The sequence below is a fragment of the Poecilia mexicana genome, unplaced genomic scaffold (genome assembly GCF_051168715.1).
Source record: "Poecilia mexicana isolate PSO_F unplaced genomic scaffold, ASM5116871v1 scaffold_23, whole genome shotgun sequence".
Taxonomy (NCBI): domain Eukaryota; kingdom Metazoa; phylum Chordata; class Actinopteri; order Cyprinodontiformes; family Poeciliidae; genus Poecilia; species Poecilia mexicana.
The window spans coordinates 15,543,482-15,564,668 of NW_028263392.1; the positions used below are offsets into that span (position 1 = coordinate 15,543,482).

Sequence of the window (21,187 nt, forward strand, 5' to 3'; positions counted from 1 at the left end):
TTTGTGTTGTGTTGCATCCAGGTAAATTTTAGTAGTTTTGTCATAATTTATTCTCTAACTGTGATCGCACAGAATGAACCCGGGGCCCAGAAATGGCCCTCACTCCTCACTTTGAACATCGTTGCTCTAAAGTAAAGTCAGCAATAAAAAAAATAAACAAAAATAAAGATGGCAGGACTGGAGTCTTGTTGTGAAGACACCACAGTTTTTCTCTTCAGCGTATTTATTGCACAGATTACAGGTAACGATATATATGAGGGTAGAGTAGATACGGTTACACCACTACTCAGTGGCTAATGTTCTGGACCATTAACAACATTCAAGTTAGCTTGTAGTACATTATAAGTCATGTTTTATACGTATATTAGTTAGACCGTAGTGCATTAATCAACATCAAGTGATGACTGATGATTCGTTGTGTCCAAACAGTTTAAAGGGACCCTAAGTTAACTTCATGACAAATTTATTTGTCATGAAGTTAACAGTGAACCACAAAGTTACAACAGAATGATGTTCTAAGCAGCTTTTATTCAGGATTAGCTCACACCATTTTAGCTAGCTGCAGTGTCATTAGTGATTAAATTGTTTTTTTAGATGCTCAAAAACACTACAGAGAACGTTTTAGATTATTTATTATGTAAGAGTGGTGCATTTGGGCACAGTTACTGATTTATGGTTGATCAAATCCGTTCTTAGGTTAGCCAATGCTAGCTAAAAAGAAGCTAGCTCAAACCGGTTTAAACCAGATCAAACCAACTGTTTCCAGCTTCGCAGAGTTTCCTTCGACAGCTTTTGATTTTTAGGCTAGTTTCCAGGTTTGGTTTGGCTTTTTTTGCCGTCGTTTTTGTTTGTTTCTATCTGATTTAATTTAACTAGCCAAATTAGAACAGAAAGGACAGTTTAGTTATATTTTATTTTTCATTTCACAGCTTCATAATAAAATTTCTGTTGACTTTGGGTCACTTTTTAAGTCTTAGTCCAAATAATTTGGTTATACCAAAAACAGGATCAGATTAAAAATAAAAAATAAAACAAATTTAACTGGTCATCATTGACAAACATGGATAGCAACAGAAGAGGCTAATTTGTGAAAAGGCCAACAAATTAAGCACATGGTGCCATTTTTGTACTTTGGGAAATTGTCTTTCCTTTTTTCATAAAACCGAGAACCTAAATGTTTGTTTTTGTCAAACGAGTTGCGATAAATCAACTGTAGTTTGGGAAAAGTTTAATTAAAATTTAAAAAACATGCTAACTCGTTAACATTTATGTTCTCGGCCGCTTTAATTTATAACGATATTGATTCTCTCTTCCAACCCAAACCATTTAGGGTCCATTTAACCTCAAGTACACAACATGTACCACATCCTAGTATACAGACACAATACTACGTCAGAGGCAGTGTGTGTTGTACCAGCTCCTGCAGGGGGCGCCGAGATAAACTCACTCTCACTTCGGTCAGGGCCGTTACTCCAACGTCTGACTTTCCATCCGGTCCCTGAATGAGCCCGAAGTGAAAAGAGAGCGTGACGGTGTTCCCAGGAGGCAGGCTGGGTTTTGTAGTCCAAAGTTTCATGTCCCATGATTGTGTCATAATGAAAGAAGTAAATAAAAATATATCTGTACATAGAAAAAGTTTTTTTCTTCTTTGCGGTCTGTCTAATTCGGTCCCAACAATCCCAGTTTTAGCAGCAAGACACTTGTGTTTGTGGCAAATGGATTGAAATTCAACTCCACACACAAGTTTAATAGCACTTATATGTACAGGTACTGTACAGGTGGTCCCGTTCACACAGAGAGCCAATCAGACGCTAGAGTAGCTCATGTTCTTCGTTACTGGCATTACATTAGAAATCTAAGCTCCATGAAACACTGGAAAAAAACAAAACATCTCAATATTTCAGCTTCATCACAATCTGCTCTAAAATGCACAATTACATTTTTATTTTTTATTTTTAGTAATTTCTTAATTGAAACACTTTGGATCATATTTACTTGTTTATATGTGTTTTTTTTCTCTCCTCATTTTGATACATATGGGTTTCCACTTGGCTCTTGCTAACCTTATCAAAGAAAATTAGGTTTGTAGAATTAAAAAATGGTTAAGAAATATGGTTAAAAACATGTAAAAATAAACATATTACTTTGACGCAGCAAAATAATGTATTACAACAGAACACTGATGAAAATCCTGCACCACTGCTTCAGATTATTTCACATTTTTTGGTTTAAAGCGGGGTTACCATCACCATTGGAGTGTAAAGATTTTTATTAAACTACATTTCTTTAACAGTAGTTATTTGGATAATGCAACAAGTCTAGAGAGCACATCTTTAACTTCTTAAGGTAACATTTTTAAGAATTAAACACGGAAAAGTTGATGAAAATATATATATATATTTAATGTTTTTTTTATTTAGGTGGATTTTATTTGACTTTTTTCTGGATTTATTACAAAAAATAGCAAATCAAATCTGATGTTTCTGATGAATAAACATGACTGGGATAAAACCAGATGATAAAAAACTAAAGTGAAGCGGCCATTTTCTAATAATAATAATAGTTTATATTCTCCTTTTATGTCTGAAAATTGGATGGAAACAAAACCAAACTTTTTTATGAGATCTATCCATTTTGTTTCGTTAAACATCTTTTTTCTACCATCAAATGTTTCATTATTTTTTATTTTTAACCAATGCAGCTCTGGCTCTCTGACTGCATTTATTGCAGAGTAAAAAAGTAAATATTTTACAAACATTATTAGCGATTGTTTGAACTAAATATTGCATCAAAAAGGCATGTCATCTACAGCAACTATTTGCTTCAACGTTAAAGCATACAACACGGAGCTACTAAAGCTAAAATCAACTAATTGCTTCCTTTGGAGAAGAAGCTTATTATCCAACTGGGAGCTTTAAACATTTATTTTATGGCTGAAAAAAGCTCCATGTAGGCGCTCAGAACCAGTAGATTAAACTGGATTATTATTATTATTATTATTATTATTATTATTATGACTAACTGACAAAAACTAAAGTTCAACACCCAGGAGAAACTGTCTAATTTGAATGTGGTTTGGTTTACATGTCATCCAATAAACCGTTTCCAGTACTAAACTGGTTTAAGTCCTTGGTTAGCACCAGCCAATATTTTCAGTTAACTGTGTAAAAATATATACAACTCAGTTCTTTTTTTTTTTTATATGAGCAGACATCAATAAATCCCGCTGCAAAAGTTGCGTTAAAATCCACTTGTAGTTGAAAGTAGCCTTTATCTCAGCCAGGGAAGGCTGAGATAAATGCGTTATTTTGAATTTTATTACATTTAGTGTAACTAACCCTAAAATCAACTTATGTTTTACATTAAATTGCCCATATTGGTTATTTAGGGTTTTATAACTTTATGTCTCTGTTCAAATTTCGACCTTTTTTTGTGTAAATTTGTTTTCTTCTGGAATATTTTGCATAAATCCGTCTCAGTGCTGCCCCCATAGGTTGAACGATGGCTAATGCAGTTGAATTCTTCACTCTAGAAGAATTTATCGTTTTTAATAATTTATTGTAAAAATCTCTCATGATAAGAATTTTGATTTATTGTCTCAATAAGTTCCAATTAATAATGTTATAAAAACAAAACTGGCATTATGTAAACATTATTTTTACTTTTTTCTCCACTGTTGGAGCCACAAGAAAGCCAATAAATATCAGTAAATTTGAAAATATGATTAAATGTAGTAACTGTGTGCATTTTCAGGGTTTCTGCAGGTTTCACCAACTATAATTTCAGACTTTTGAATACTTTTTAAAACCATAATGAATTGTTTTTACGACCTATGATACGAATTTCATCCAGAAAACTGGTGTGAAATTTGCGGTTACAAATGACAGACACTAAAAAGCTACTCAGCTTTTTCCATCTGGGTGCCTCACTGTTTTTTGTCAGTTTGTCATAAAAAAAATAAAATAAAATAAAATAAAACATGACTGAAAAATGAATTTAGTAATTCTAAAAAGTCACTTTCGCTTAACTTTGAACCTTTTAAACACAAAAATGTTTAAACAAGGTAAAGTTTAACTCATTCACTTCTGTATTTTCAGATGGTTTAATGATGGTTTGGATTGTCTGGCAACTTAATGATTATAGTAAAATCCTGGACGCGTTTCGGATAATATTCTGCCAATTTTCCACTTGGATTTTTAAAAGTGAATGAACATAAACATGATAAAAGATGCCAAAAATGTAAAACATTTCTCAATGTAAACCCTGTTGTTAAACAAGACGATTTCCATGTGATGAAATTCCAGAGTAAATTGCAAAAACAGGGATAAATATTTCCACAGCAGCTACAACTAAACCAGGTAACAGTCATTTTCCAATAGTTTTCTGAGAAGAACGTCACATTACAAAAGAATTTAAAATCCTATTAGACACAGAGAGACGTGTCCAGTCAGTTTCTCTAAAAACCATCCATAGTCGGCTGGGCGACAGAAGTCCATCGAGCGCCAAAAAAAAGAAGAAGAAGAAGAAGGGGTACATCCCGAGTGTTGAAGTTTACCTTCCCCTCTTTTCTTCTCCAGTCTCTGCTCACTATAATCACCCTTCAGTCTCAGAGTCTCCCCCTGGTGGCAGAGAACTTCCAAAGCTCATGAGACGTTTCCGTTAACAGCCGAGGTCGGAGGTCGGAGGGCGGCGGGAGACAGGCACTCACTGGCCGGATTCAGCCGACAGCCGCGCCTCGTACAGACTCAGGGCGTGATGCACGAACTCGTACTGCTCACCTGTTTGGATCATACCTCCTCTGCCCAAAAGGGAACACAAAACTCTGGTTACCATTTATTTAAATAACATAAAATGCTACATTAAAGCTAGGCTGACTTTATACTTGTCTATTTCCTTATTTTTGTGGACCGCATCACACTGAACATCACAACTTTACAGGTAGATTTTTTTTTAAATTACTCTCAATTAAGGCAATTATTAATGAATCTAGTAAATATAAAGTTTGTTATTTGAAGCAGAAATAAACATTACAGGTAAGTTACTGACAAAGTGTTTGAAGTGCTTCAATGAACTGAAAATGAAGCTTAAAAACTTCAAGATAAATAAAAGAAAATCTAAACCATAAGTGCAAATTATGTAGAATAGAATATGTATGGTTTGAGTTATAAAGGCATAACTGAAATTACTGTTTACTTTAGGGCTGCAAAGAATCAACTGCCAATTACTGGCTTACTAGATTTGCTTAGACCTTCTTTTAGCTTTGTAGTTTGGCTGCCATCCAGCAGAGGGCGCTGATGGTCATTCTGAGGCAGAACCAGTTGATACAGAAACAAAGATGGAGGGGCCATACAAAACGGATTTCAGTTTACTAAGATATTTGTACTTGAAACTAGAGAAAATACTTGGCAAGATTTTTTGTGTTTTTGCAGTGTAGCTGCAACCAGAGGCTCAGATAAGGAGCTTTCAGAGTTTTAAGCTGTTTTTACCTGTCGGCTCGGAGCTGGCAGGTGATGTTTAGCACGTCCACCACCCCCTCCACCTGCAGCTGCCGGCAGCCTATCGTCGTGGCGATGAAGCATCCCGTCCGGCCAATCCCAGCACTGTAAACACAGGTTGATTGTTTTCAGTGTTTTCAGACACTTTATCGGCAGTGGGAGCGAAACTTGAGTCGGTACCTGCAGTGGACGATGACGGGCCCCACACAGGCGGCGGTGCGTCTCTCAGCCTCAACATCAGCCATGAGCTGCAGCAGCGGCAGCGCCGAGTCCGGGGTTTTGTGGTCGGGCCACGATGTGTACCAGTAATGCTGCAGGACGCGGGTTTGATTCCCGCACTGCTCAGAGACACAGGAGAGGAAAGAACTGAACCTGAAGCCGGGTTCATCATCACTCTGCAGGGGAAAGGAGGGCCTACCTTCAGCGTGAGGCTGCGGGTGGCGTAGTGCTCACACTCCCTGATGCCGTTCACCAGAACCTCCACCTTCCCGTAGATCCCCCTCTTCTCCGGCCAGTACAGGACACACTTCTGCAGACACACAGAGCACATAAATCTAAATCGGATATGTACGATATATTTATCCCGTAAACAGAGTGCTGCTGTGCTGTGTCTACATAACATCTGTCTTTAGACTACCTTCACTTTTCCACGTAGAATAATTTCTGGGTGACGTGAATATTAAAATTAAACTGTTCTGCAGCCCATTTTTGTATTTTGTATTTCTGGTTCGAGGCTAAAACTGAAAATACAAAAAACAAAACCTTCTTGGTATTTTGCATCTGATTCAAAATGATCACTTTTTCATTGCTTGGTAGTGAACTAAATGGATGGATGATGAAGGGATTGTCCTCCTCCTGTTACCTCGTTCTTCTCCTTCAGCTTGGTGATCATGACGATGACGGGCGACTCCTCCTGCCATGCCATCTGCCAGAAGTCGTTCACCGTGTTCACCATGGGGCCCTGTGTGGCGATGAAGGCCCTGCTGTCGCCTAGGTAACCCTAAAAAAGAGCCACCGCAGTTTTACTCTGAAATCTTACATTTTTTTACATTTATTCACATAAATACAAAGTGCCTCGTGTTTTTGAGCCCACCCTGGGGAAAGTTTTCTCCCAGTCAGCTTCAGAGATATTATGTACAGTAGGACAAAGAGTTCAAGTGTGACAGTTTAAACCGTTTCTGCAGAGTTTCCTGACAGGAAGGCACTCCATTGTGTGAAAGTCTGAGAGCGGCATTACAGACTGCAGCAGGAGTTCACTTTCACAACGTTTCAACACGAGGAATCCAGAAGAACAAAGAAACGCTGCAGACATTCCAGGTTAATGACAGAGTCCTTCACGGTTTGGGTTTTTATTTTCCTTCTCAACTGATGGAGAAAAACAGACAAAACATCCCAGAGACGCAGACACAACAACCTAAAACTCAATGCAAATTTTCAGATTCTCATAATTTGTTCTGTTTGGTAAAAGTATATTAGTTATTATTAACATATGATTATATGATAAAAACAAGAAAGAAACATTACAATAAAGGACAGTAATAAAAGATGAAATACAGACCAAAATTAATCAATTTTCCAGTCATTATTAATCAAAACCAACTAAACAGATGGGTTTTAGTAATGACTTAATGGAACCCAGTGTTTCAGCTGTTTTGTGGTTTCTGGGAGTTTGCTCCAGAGTTGTGGTGCATAGAAGCTGAATGCTGCTTCTGCATGTTTGGTTCTGGTTCTGGGAATGCAGATCTTTAATGTGTTGTGGTGTTACAACATTCAGTGATTTATAAACTAACAGGACAAGTTTATTCTGTGAGCTACAGAGTGTTTTAGTCAAAACGTCTGCAGCAGAGTTCAGATTTTTTAGGCAGACCTGTGAAGACTTGTAATGAATGTGACTACAGAAAAGTGCATGGATAAGTTTCTCTGGGTCTTTCTGAGACATGAGTCCTTTAATTCATGAATATTGTTCAGGTGGTAAAAGTCTGTCTTTGTAACTGACTTTATGTGTCTCTGAAGGTTCAGATTTCAGACCTGATCTCTAGTTTCTAACTATAATAACTGGAGCTACATGCTGTTATTAGATGGTTCCTTTTTTTCCTCTCAATAAATCTTCAGCTCTACAATTAATATTTCCAGATCAATCAAAAAATTGGGTTTTATAAATCTATACTTCAGATATGTTCTGTAAAATTCAATATTTATATTGTTTGCAAATAGACAGGAGGTGCAAAAAATGCCACAAAATTATTCATGGTCACGCCCAGTGAGCATAAGGATTGGGAAAAAATCAACAAAATACACAATTAGATAAATAAATATAGCTAATAGTTCAATAAAACTTTACACCAACTGACTGAAATTTTGTGGATGACAGTTGCTACTCACTCTTATGTAGTTGGCATTGATGTAGGAACTCAGAAGATCATTGCAGCTCTTTGACTTCAGGATCACTCTGGAGTGAGGATCTAAGACACAAGAAGAAAAGGTGAGGAAAAGAAAGAACGGTGAAGTGAAACATTTTAGACTCCATTTGTTTCAAAGCTTAAACTCTGGTATATTTTATTTAATACCTGATAAAGACTCTGACTAGGAATTTGAATGCTACATAGTAGAGCTGTGGATTGATGTCTTTTTGGTTCAACTGCTACAAAATCTAGAGTCGGCATTGTGTGGAGTCTCAGGACGTGGAAGTCCTTCCATATCACTGAGGCCGGATCATTAAGAGGCCAGAATCCTGAAGTAAAACCTAAACACAAACACAAAACCACCAACAGGGCTTTGTGTTTGTGAAGCTGCAAGAAATCTTTAGTTTTCTTTCTAATTCAATAAAAAAATACGTTATTTATCCCAAATTTCTGTCAGAATTTGTATCATCAAAGTAACTTCAAAGAGTCGTTTTGGATGGTAATCCTGTGGGCAGGAAGGATCTCCAGTAGCAGTCAGTCTTGCAACAAATCTGAAAAGGCCTCTGACTGAAGATTGTTGCAAGCATCTCAATACCCAATAAGCAGAGATGATACTCTACAGTAACATGTCCATTGGCTAACAGATTTAGCTTAACTTTAGCCCAACATGATGCCACCATGTGGGGCATAAATATGTTTAGTAAATCAGTAGAAAATTTGATGCCAAAGATACATTTACGATAAAAACCAACAGGCTTAGAATGAAGCCTTGAGGAACTCCATATGTCAGCGAAGCTGAAAACTGGATCCACATGTTGCTGTCTCAGTTCAACTGATTTATCGTGTTGATTTTACATAATTAGTGACCAGTAAAGGTGTTTAAAGTTTAAATGTCACTGTGAAAGATCGAAGCCCTAATTAGGAAACAGCTCCTTTAAACCCTGAACTCCTGACCCAGGTGAAGTGCTTAGGATCGATTAGCAGGGATTACTCTGGATTTGACAGATCCGTCACAGCAGATCGGCAGACCTGTTAGGACTGACCACAGCCCTGCACAGCACAATGAACACTTTGCAAAGAAAACAGAAAGTGGACCACAGGAAGAGATCTGATTGACAGCAGCTTTAGGTGAACATTCCTTTCTCCTGATTGGCTGCAGGAAGGAACACTCCTGTTTTTGATAACCTCACCTCCCACCCTACAAAACATGAGTGCACAATCCAGAAATTGTTCATTATGTAACGTTTTAATCAGAGTAAGCGTCCGACTGTGAGAACAGACTGTGCTCAGAGTAAAATTATTGGAAGAGGGAGGGTGAAATATTCCCTGTCTTTGGGAATGTTAACCTTTGACAACTTCTTGGTTCAAGAGACATTGAGATGTTTTGGAAGAGTTGCTGCTTCTTAGCAACATGGAGGACTTACTGGGCAGAATGGTCTTATATCTGTTCTTAGTGCCGTGGTTTGGGATATCCAGCTCCTTAGGGTCGATAAAATTCATCGGGATTTCCTGAGATGGGAGAAAAGACGGGCGTTAGTGACAACATGTTACCCTCAAGATAAACTGAACATCATAGACACTGATCGATCATGTTTACGACGAGGCAATCTGAACCTGATGGCCTCTGGAATCGTATCTTCTGGTTCATACAAACTGGTCTGATTAGCCGGAGTAGTTTTTATGCATCTGAGGTGGAAAACCACAAAATTGAAAAAGGCCAAACACAGAGAAAATCTGTGAAAAATGGGCCTCAAGAAATTTCCATGTCTGCACAAAATGACTTTTTTCCCCTTCAAGCAGCTCTACTTCCTGGGTTCTGGTTAATTCTTCTTTGGATTTTGGCTAAATTTCACACGGATTCCTTTACCGGATCAAATTCTAGATACCAAAGCTGAACAGACTCCAGATGTTGAACTAGTAACTTGCTATGAACAAATTCCTATTCCAGAATCTAAATATATTCCTATTTCCTCACACAGATACCCATAAAACGAACAGATCTCAGTTCTAATCAGGTTCTGAACTGTAATCAGATCCCATTCATTGAGCAGATTCCTGATCATATTTCTATGTTTAAACAAAATCTTTAAGCATTTCTTAATGCTTAAAGATTAAGAAATGCTTAATCTTAATCTTTAAGCATTAAGATTAAGCATTTCTTAATCTTAATGCTTAAATTAAGCATATCAGTGAACTGATATTTAGCCATCAGTGAACTGATAGCTAAATATATCCCGACTGAACAAAGTTTCCTGTCTCTAAGAGATTCATAAACATGTTTGTTCTTTAGCTTCCTGAATCTGAAAAGATTCCAGAAAAGTTTTTTGCCATTTTTTCTACTTTTATTTACTTTGTAAAAATGAAAGGTGACCTAAAGCTTCCTTGAACAGGTTAGGATAGATCTATGGGTGATATAAAACATAAATATTTTTGCACAAAATCATTCTCAAATAATGAGATTTTATTCTGCTCAGTTCAGAATGAGCTGTTTTAAGCGTCTTGTCACTTTAAATCCAAATAAGCTGCTGCTGGCCACGCCCCCAACTCAACGTTTACACTCCAGCTGGCCAAACGTGTTGGAACTCCGCTGGGGTTGCTAGGTAACGGGCAGGACTCTGCTAGGGTTGCTAAGTAAATGAGCAGTGCTCTTCGAATGCGACTTGACAATTGGGATGTTTCTGAAACGTCTCATTTTCCAGACACCAAAAAACATTAACTAGGGTTTTTTAAGTGCTCGGACTGTTTCTAGAAGCAGCTGAGGTCCAAATTGAAGTATAAAAACAAGCAGGATGAGAATTTTCATAATAATTCTCCTTTAAAGCGATTGTGTTCATGCTTTTCAGCACTCGTCCTGACATGGGAAAGGTTTAAAGAAATTTAAATAACTTAACTAATCCTTCGGTGAAGATAAAAGGTTCTAATATGTATAAAATAAATACAAACATTGTGTAGTTTTCATCAGCACATCTAAAATGCGTTTCTGTGGAGTAATAAACCGTTTAAACGGACTCACAGCGAACTCGACGTGCAGCTTGTGCGTGTTGCTGACGACGTCACGAAGCTGTTGCCGTGTCAGCGGTCGTCCGGCCGACAGCAGGTACTCTCGGGCTGCCGTCTCTCTGGGGGTTACCGCGGAAACATTGAGGGGTTCCACCGATCCGAGAGCCGACATGTCTAGCACCAGGGACACGTTAGAGCCTCGTCTGCGCAGGAAGGATGGGAGAGGACACATAGATTAGTGTCAGGAGTGGAAAGTCTCTCGCTTCCTTCCTGAGTTTTATTGGAAGTTTAAGACTTTTAGGATTTGTGGCTCAAAAGGAAACCTGATAAAACTGATGATAGATGGAGGTTCTTTCACTTCAGTGAGGTTAAAGATTAATATTTCAGTTCATGAGAACATCAGGCCAAGGGAATTACGACTCTTAAGCTCTGTCCAGATAAGTTTCAAACTCTATAAAAATACTCAGTCCACACATAGTCGGATATCTGGAAAATTGAATAAATTTTTATGCGTTTTGGCCTTTCATCCACACAAAAACCCCTCTGAAAGTCATTAAAGACAATTTCCACACGTTACTGTCTGTGACAAATAAAGCACCAATACATCCACATACTTTCTTTTTGACATGATTCTCAGTCAGCATAGTCTTGTGTTTTATTAACTTCACATTCTAATAATTTAAAAGTAGTTCAACCTATATGTCCACACCAATGAATCTCCTGTTTTATTCCTAATGGGAAGTTGTGATTGTTTTGAAGGACTCTGATTGGCTGACAGGTTTTAGCTTTGTGCTATACTGCCCCCTATGGGTTTGGCATGTTTACAACAATGCTCACGGCAAAACTTTTCTGAAACCGATACTGTGTGTATGATTTTTTTTTTTTTATGTGGCGGATTAATTAGTTTTTATAAAGACCCGGCAGTGTGTGTACAAGGCCAGAGGAAAACAAATATAACTTAAAAATGTCACGTGTCTGTGAAGCTAATATTTACACAGATAGCGATAGCTTAGGTTGACTGGGACGTTTACATCACTGCTGCAGATTCAGCAGCTTTCCTGACATTTTTCTGTTGCTCTCAAACATCGGTATCATAGCATGTATGACTAGCTATACATGCTATGTATGACTAGAGCAGCTAGCACTAATGACTAGCATGACTAGCATGACTAGCATGTAGCAATAATGCTACATGTAGCACTAGCATGTAGTACTAATGCTACATGCTAACATTAGTGCTACATGCTAGCTACATGCTAGCACTAATGCTAGCATTAGTGCTACATGCTAGCATGTAGCATTAGTGTAGCTAGCATTTGCTATAGCATTTTCTTTGTCCCTCCCCGTCTACCTCAGAGGGAAAGCTCCTCCAAACAAAGAAGATGTTGTGATTGTCTGGTTAGATAAGAGGATAGCATTTAACACTGGCTGAACTAGCAGTGTTTAAACCAGGGGTGTAAAAAGTGTGGTTCTGGGGCCATTTGTGGCTCTGGGACTGATTTCATGTGTCCCTCAAATGCAATTCAAGAATGATACCAATTTTGCCCGTACAGGACAGGTGTTTGATGCAGATGGAGACTTTTTATTTGTAATTAAGTTAAAATTCTTACTGAAAATGTTGAGAACACAAAGTATCCATCTCTTTAAGCTTTTATAATAAGTGGAACCATGTTTGTCCAGAGGTTTATCATTTTCCTGATGATGAGCACCTGACACTGACCTCCTCTGGGTTTAGCAGCTTTTTCTTGCTGTAAAGAACAAGTTATGTAAAATACAACAGAGTGCTTTGGTGGGTTAACATGAGTGGGCTGACCCTGCCTTTGTCTGGCTACGTGTTGGCCGGTTTCCCCTCCAGGATGCCGTTGCTTCCAATTTGTTTGATTGCTGATTGGCTGGCATCCAGAGTGGACAACACACACTCTAACAGACACCAGAAAAACATCCTGTTCTCACTCCTGAGCCTCAAATCTTCCTTCCTTTTGTTACCTTAAGAAACACCTAGGGTTCTCCCTGCTCCACCCGCCCATCCAATCAAACCACCAGAACAAAATGGCGTCCGGCGTTCAGGTTCGTTGCTTCTCAGAGGAAGAGACCGCAGCAGCAGATTAAATAAAGAGCTCAGCACCGAGCTGAGGCGTTGATAAAGATGTTTTCCTTACAGATGTGAAACTACTTAGCATCAGGAAATGAGCTGCAGACGGGTTTTAAAGAGCTGCTAAAGACACAGCAGATGGAAATGCAGCGTCTGAGTAGCAACTGTTGGTTTAACTTTAAGATCACAAACGAAGCTTCCTGCAGCGTCTCCAGAAACATTCAGGGCCTCTGAACCTTTAACATGCAATAAACCTCAACAGTCCAGGTAGTTTAGGTGTTTTACCTCCAGATTTAGAAACGTGCGCTTTTAGAAAGATCCCTGTTCGAACAATTGAATAATTCTGACACTGCAGAAGTCACTTAAATAAAGATTTAGTGTCTAAAATTGATAAATTTACATATTTCTGCTGTTCTTCTTTAATAATCTTGTTGCAAACACTTGATCTTGTTTGAATTTTAAAGAACTATTAAATCTAATCTAAACTAATGATGAATGGGATTAAAATGAAAAAAAGCTAATCTAAAGAAAAAGTTCAACATGTAGTTTTTATACCCAACATATTTACTTTTGCAATATTCTTTCCTTTCTATGTATTTGACTGAAAATGTTTAATTTTAATTACAATCTCAAGCTGTGTTTGTTGTTTTTATAATGTAAAGCACTTTGAAATGCCTTGTTGCTGAAATGGGGAAAGGGTGAATTTTGGAGCTTTTCTTTTTAAATTTCTCTGTATGAACTGTTTAACGTATAAAACTAATACATTTGATGAATATGACGGCAGTAACAATAGATAATGTGCTGCTGCTCATCATACTTACTTCTTCATTCTAATCAAATTCATCTTTAGAATTTTACCTTTGGAGAAAATAATGTTTTTTCTGCTTTAAAGCTCAATTATTTCACCAGGATTTAAGCTCAGAAGCAGAATGGTTGAAGGAAGCCCTGCTAACTGAAGTCCAGAAGAACATCATTATTCTCCTTCAGAGCCGAGCAGAAGAATGAAAAAATTTAAACAATGAGCCTTACATAAGCCGAGCATCCTTATTTAAAAACACGCCTCAAATTGTTAACATTATGGGAGCGGAACAGATCATTAATACTCAGGAAACCGACGCCGTTACAGATGAGAGATTAAAATCTGTTACAATATGTGGCTTCATGGTAGAAATGATGCAACAGTTTAAAACTCAAAATCCAGAAGAAGATACTTCAGTTGTTTCTGTTTTTATCTGAAATGTTTCAACTAAAACAAAACACAGCAGATTTTTACCAATTTTATTACGTGGCAAAAATATATCATGAAAATAAACATAATAAACTTGTACTTTTTGGGGAATAGAGTTGTAATATTACCAAAACTCCAACACAAAAGACAAAAACTATATTATTCAAGCAATTTTTTCTTGTAATTTTAAGGTAAAATTGTGTCTATTTCCTGCAAATATTATGACCTTTTTCTAATAATTAAACACAAATTCTTCTCACAGTCTGGTCCTAAAACTGTTGCATGATGAACAAAAAACCACTTTTGGAAATATTTTCTGTCATTTGTAAATTCTTATTTAGCAAAGAAAGCGAGAAAAAAAAGTCTAAAATTGGATCTGGTATGAAAAAATTTTAGATGTTATAATTAAGCCGTATTATCCAGCCCTGCTTACTAACTACAGTACGTTTCAGCATTAAAAATAGATTTTAAAAAATTATTTCATCAGAGAGCTGAAATGATCCGATTTTTAAAATTTAAAATCTAATTTACCAACAGAAAAAATAAATAAACGTTACAGAAGATTGAAGTGAGTCATTTTTGAAAGGAAACAGAAAAAACTAATCAGGAAATGATTAAACTAAACCAAAATAATCCAAAATTAAACCTGCTCCTCTTCGCTAAGTTTAACGGAACATTTCCAAAGATGCTAAAAATATCATAAATGTCTCCGTCATAAACTGAGCGGGAAGAAACATCCCTGAAATTGCTGCTTCAAATTGAGGAAGACTTCAGGAAGGTGAAGGTGAGACATTTTCAGGCTCAGAAATTTCCAAGTTTTTTCTAGACAATTTTAGAAATTTATCTAACATTTCAGAGGGTTTTTTTTTTTTTTTCCAAGTTTTTGACTTTTAAAGCTCAGAAGTTTCCACTTTTTCTCTCGAAAATTTAAGAGATTAATTTAAAAAAAATTCTGGGTTTCTCTAGCAAATTTTCAACTTTTGCTATGCAGAGATTTCCAAGTTACTTCTAGACAATTAGTCTGAATGGGTTTAATGCAAAGTTCCACTAAAATATGCATAAAAAGTGTCGTTTATGCCTGTTTCAAATGGCTTCTGATAGCATATTAATTAATTGAATAATTATATTTTTAGTTTTTTGTTTTAGTTTTCATAAAACTACTACTTTATTCCCCCATTATTACTTTATTCTTGCATTACTCTAACTTTACTGTCATATGACTAAATTTTCATGTTACTACAACTGTATTGTAACAAAATGGGGTTTTTTGGAGAAATGTTTCCATTAACAGTATTTGTGTTTCTTACAGTTAGCTAAAAGTTAGTAATAAAAATTAGTCATAAAAATTTGTAATAAATAGATTAATTTTAATAGCCTTGTTATCAGAATATTATCGAGATAAAATTCTAAATCCTTGGAAAAATAAATGGAAAAATGTCCAGACAGAGATGATCTCTCTTGGTTTTCCAGCCAATCAAAGTTTCTAAAACTACACAAACAAAAAATTAATTCTTCTGTTGTTTTCTGTAAAAACTGCTAAAAATCAAGTAAATGGGGATAAAAATGAAAAAGACAAATCCTCATGTCGCCTCTTCTGCAGCACGTACAGAACCGAACACCTGATTGCTTCAACAATCAGAGGTCAGAGGTCACTGTACTCTAAACACACACAGCGTATTGTTCTGGTGGCTCATTAGGACGGTTTTCCCCTCCAAACATTATAAACGTTTCCACATTTCTTCCTGTTTTCTAATTATTTTGTTCCATAAACAAGCCCAGTTATTTTTGCTCCATCATGTTTCTCAATATAAACCATAAAGCGGATCTGAAAAGGTCAAATTAAGAGATTTAATGTAGATTTTATTTGAGTCGACTAGCTAAACTGTTGGTAAATGACGATAAATTAAAATAAATTGATTTAAGAGAGAATAAGGTCTCAGATTAAAGGAATATTTGGGATTTATTTTAGTTCCTAAGTTTATTAAACACTTCCTGTGCACTCACCTTTCCTGCAGGCCTGCAGCTGGTTTCATCCTGAAGGGAGAGGGACAAGGTTTCAGCTCGTTAGCGCCTGTTACTGGGGGAACGCTCGTTGGCGGGGGGTGGCTGTCGGTGTTGATGATTGGCACAGGGACGGGGCTACAAAAAAAACGGAGGTCAGGACGAGATTTAACAAACTACAAGACAAAAACAAAGACAAACTCATGCTTTGACTGTGCATCAAACCCATTAGAGTAAAAATACAGGAGTGAATTTCTGCCTAATAACTCGGAAATGTTTTGGTAATTTCTGATTTGCAAAAGTCGAGTTTTATTTTGAAGAGTTTCTTCTAGCAAATTTCCAACTTTTCATACTCAGAAATATCCAACTTATTTCTAGACAATTTATGTGATTATTCTCAAAATTTTTCAGTTTTTTTTCTGGAAATTTTAAGTTTCCAACCTTTTTATTTCTGAGCCACAGACTGATGACATCGGCTCTGTGTGCTGCAGGTTTTATCCCTGCTGAGATTTTTGGTGGAAACTTATTCCTAAATTTTGTTTTCTATCTACAATGGCCCTTATGCATCATTGTCGATCCACACACTGCAAAACATTAACTGGAACATATAAAATGAGTTTCAAATACTGAATTTTTATTGCAATATTCAAATTTCTGAGGACAGGAAATACTTTTGGAAGACAAAAATTTAAAAAAATCTTAAAAATTGATAAACAGGAACAAACATCCTGTAACTGTTTATTATTATTGATCATTTAGAAGATCACAATCTTCCTTTGGTCGGCTCACCTGGGCAGAGGGACGACAGGAGGAGCGAGGCGGCGGCAGGCTCTGATTGGCTGCTGCTGGTGAATGGGCGTGGCTGCAGCTGGCGGGAGCTCAGATTGGACCATGCTGTCTGACGTCACAACCTGAAATAAAACATCCACCATTACCGCTACAGAAACATTTCACAAAATTAGCAAAATAAAAAATAAAACTCTGATGTCCCAGACCTTGGTGCCCTTTGACCTCTTGTGGGGGTCGGAGGGGAGGGTCAGGCTCACAACGTGGTCGGGGGGCGGAGCTTTGAGCTGCTTCTCAGTAACAGGAACTTTCTGCTTCATTCGATACAAAACCTGAGGAGAAAATAACCTGATTAAAGATTGAAGTCTGATCGTCCAATCAGACAAAACTTCGCAAAGTTTAGCGTGTAGAGGAAAAATCTATTTTCATAAATATCCCAAAAATGTTTAAGAAAATATAAACAAGGATCATTAAAAGTTTAAAAAACAATAAATAAATTTACTAATTTAGTCTTTTCTTTATTAATGAATTATTTGAAGCTCTTTTTTGTATTTAATAATCAATTTTTGCCAACTTTAATTTATTTATTGTACAGAGTGCTGATTCTTTTGCCACAATTATCTAATTAAATTATTTCTGAACATATTTGCATCAAGAAATAAAAAAAATAGATGCATAGACATTAATATAATGAAACATAAATTAAGCTGTAATTACTGATAAGGAATAATGTGTAAAGTGCTTTAAATACTGTGTGGGTAAATGTTTCCTTGAAGTTTGGGCTGATTTTGAAATTATTATTTTTTTGTTTGTTTGTTTTAACATTTAGAGACATTTGTGACAACTTCAAGCACAGAAAGGTTTACATTCTTCAATGTAAATTCACTTTAAATCTCTATTTAACTCCCAGTTCTTTTTTTTTTTTCATTTGATTTTAAGTTGTTGAAAGCATTTCATTGAATAGATCAGATGAGATCCTGCTGGAAACTGGAGGAAGTGTTTGAGGTTTCTCTGTGTGTTGGGCGCCCCCATGTGGTCCAAGTGTCAAACTACAAAGGAAGGAATGGAAAATATACATATTTTACTTAAAATGGATTTACTTTAAAACTCAAGTTATTATTTACTAAATTACCATTTAAATCTATTTAAATATTTGGTTTGTATTTTCTTAGCATTTATCAGTTTATATCACATTAATGTTATTTTTTAACATTTTTCTCCAATTTCTTACTTACTGGAGAAAAATAAGCAAGAAATTGGAGAAATTGCTTAAGCAAGAAATAAGCAATAATAAAATAAGATTTATTATTCTTATTTTTATTTATTTCATGAATATTTTATGCTTATTCTTTTCACTTCTACATGTCTAATTTCAACACTTATTGTCTTATACCCCCATTTTAATACTTTCATTTGCTTTGTTTTTTATCTGTTATGAATTTTAGTAAGTTTTATTAAGTGTCATTTTGTTACCTAATACCTGCCAGAACTTTGACACCATCATCTCAATGTCCTGCAACTCACAATAATTTGTTACTGATGTGTTAAAAGATTTTTTTTATTTGTAAAACTGAAGAATAATTTCAAAAATGCTCAACATTCTTCATTTTAACAGTTTCTTGTAGGAGTTTTCATACAATTTTGACTTTATTCTCATAACATTACAACATTATTTTCTTAATATTATGACTTTACTCTATGAATTAAAAACAAAAAACAAAACATCTTCATCTGGACATATAACTGTCACAACCAAGAGACCGTAGTCAGCAGAAAAAGACCAGGAAATACTAAGCACTTCATCTTTTCTTATAATCTTGTAAAAAATAAAATAAAATCTCAAAATGCTATATGACTTTTTTATGCTATATTTATTTCTATTTTTAAAGAAATAGAGGTACAGGAATGGGTAAGAACAGGAAGTGATATGAAGCCTAGTGGTGGTAAATTCCTCTTCATACCTTATTAATCAGATTTTGTAACATTTATTTTATCTACCATAACATAATCTGAAGGTTTTTTACTCCATTTGGGGAGCAAATAAGTTGATTTATTCACAACATAATCAATTCAGCATAATCAAAGTCTAAGAGTGGAAAATGTGACTTTTTTTATCATGTAGTTTATCAACAGACTGAGCTGGGTTTGCAGAGGGAAGTTCTTCCTTCAGGAATGTGTGTGTGGTTTACCATTAGGCAGGTGATGATGATGAGGAAGAAGGTGAAGAAGAGGACGACATTGTAGAGGCCATCTCTGCTCCATGCGTGATCCCTCTGATCGTCCTGCAGGACGTTTTTCTTTGGAGACGAAAGCGAAGAGTCTGGGATGTTTCTGCAGCACTGGAAGGAAAACAAACATGGCGGAACGTCGGAACGTCGCCAAAAAAGAGCTGAGGATTCTGGGATTTTACACATTTACCTCCGGTTTGACCGCCGTGATGCCGAAGTCGGCCAGATGGTGATGAAGGACGCTACGGTTCAGTGATTGGACGACCTCCTTCGCAGGGCGGAGCTCGAAGACGTCCCGCCTCTCAGAGGAGACGAAGAGCTCGATGCCGTTTCTGGCCTGTAAGGAGAGTCCGTCCAACAGGAAGTGAGCCAAATAAGGAGATGAAATGACTGGGACGAGGGGGAGACTTACATTCAGCTTGTTGATGTGAACGTGTTGAGGAGCGACACCGAGCGCCGCCGCTACGCCGTCCCGGAACCACAGGAGGTGACTGATGTTCAGCCTCCTCACTCCCACAGCCAAGTACTGAAACAAAGAAAACAAATTAAATACAGGCTGGGACCTTGGATACCACTGTTCTCCTTTCCCTTTTAGAGCCAATATGATCAGTTAGCTTCATTCCTCCTCAAATATTCAGAGGAATCCATTAAAACACTGTTTGCAAACTTTTCCCACAGAAAAACTCAAACATTTTCAAGATAATGTTTGAAAATGGAGATGAAAACAATACAAATGAACTAAATAAAGACAATTTCAGTTCACTTTTATATGATATAATTCATCACTTTTGTCAACAATATCTTGTGATATTATCTACATTGTACAGAAGTGGCAAAGTAACTAAAATATAACAAAATTTTGTTTTGAAACGTTTCTCTTACACTAAACATCCAACTGGTCCGAGAACAAAACACTCAGACGCTACATTCTAGATTCATTTAACTAGCTAAATGTAGCTAGTTACTAATAGTATAGCTAGTTACTAATCTGGCTACATTTAGTAACTTGCTAAATATAGCTAGCTACTGACTAGCTATATTTAGCAATCAGCTAAATGTATTAAATTAGCTACATTTAGCAAGTTACTAATTGTAGCCAGTTACTATCCAACTCTGCTTTTAGAAATCATTAGTGTCAGTTTGAGCAGGAAGTGAGAAAAAGAAGGAGATTCTGTGCAACTGGATAAATATTCAATTAGCACCAAAAATGTAACAATTATTCCACTCCACAGAGTCTTTGTGATATTAAATGATCCAAAAGTGATGTAGGTCATCTCTGCCTTTATTATTTGCCCTGAACTTATCCATAAACCCACTGAGCTGATATTTATCATTTCCTCTAAGTGAATAAAAGCAGAGCAGACTCAGAGAATATCAGATTGCTTTTTAAAACGAGATTAGAGGAAAACAAACAAGAAGTCTGACCTCTGCAGCTTTCTGTCCACCAACCTGAAGCCCACCGGCTGCTGCTTCAACATCCCCGTGTGTTTTATTGTGTGTGTGTGTGTGTGTGTGTGTGTGTGTGTGTGTGTGGGCGGCTGTTTGCTAATGGCTAAAACAACAACATGTTCTGCTGCCACTTAATTCAATATGAGGAACAAAACCTGCAGCTCACAGAGCCGATGTTATCAGACTGTGGCTGGTTACACTAAAACAAAACAGCCTGACCAAGAGAAATCCTCCAATAATATTAAAAATATTTAAAATAATAATCAGTTTACACCTGGGTTTCTGTTTGAACATCTTTAAAAACTGAAGTTTTTCTGTTCTGAGATTTTCTCTGTAAAATCTCCAGGCAACAATGATCCACTGATTGCTGTGTAAGCAGATAACCGCCCCGGAGTCATTTAAACTCTTCAACAAACAGACAAATAATAAAACATTGTTGCATTAAAACACAAAAAACAATGAGGTAAAAGCTAAAATGAAGCAGGATAAAAAATGTAAACAACCTT

General features: G+C 36.5%; 1 protein-coding gene across 1 annotated transcript in view; it reads right to left on the reverse strand.

The window, feature by feature from the left end:
• Positions 1–21,187, reverse strand: part of ptprr (protein tyrosine phosphatase receptor type R) — a 31,724-nt gene continuing 10,537 nt past the window's right edge. The window contains exons 3-16 of the mRNA XM_014986147.2: positions 19,645–19,758; positions 19,423–19,569; positions 19,194–19,343; positions 17,214–17,336; positions 17,008–17,129; positions 16,222–16,356; positions 10,911–11,100; positions 9,322–9,406; positions 7,878–7,957; positions 6,358–6,495; positions 5,914–6,024; positions 5,676–5,833; positions 5,487–5,600; positions 1–4,798 (exon numbers count right to left, since the gene is read on the reverse strand). Of these exons, the coding sequence (XP_014841633.1) occupies positions 4,705–4,798; positions 5,487–5,600; positions 5,676–5,833; positions 5,914–6,024; positions 6,358–6,495; positions 7,878–7,957; positions 9,322–9,406; positions 10,911–11,100; positions 16,222–16,356; positions 17,008–17,129; positions 17,214–17,336; positions 19,194–19,343; positions 19,423–19,569; positions 19,645–19,758 (1,761 nt within the window). The 3' untranslated portion in view covers positions 1–4,704. The remainder of the gene's footprint in view (positions 4,799–5,486; positions 5,601–5,675; positions 5,834–5,913; positions 6,025–6,357; positions 6,496–7,877; positions 7,958–9,321; positions 9,407–10,910; positions 11,101–16,221; positions 16,357–17,007; positions 17,130–17,213; positions 17,337–19,193; positions 19,344–19,422; positions 19,570–19,644; positions 19,759–21,187) is intronic.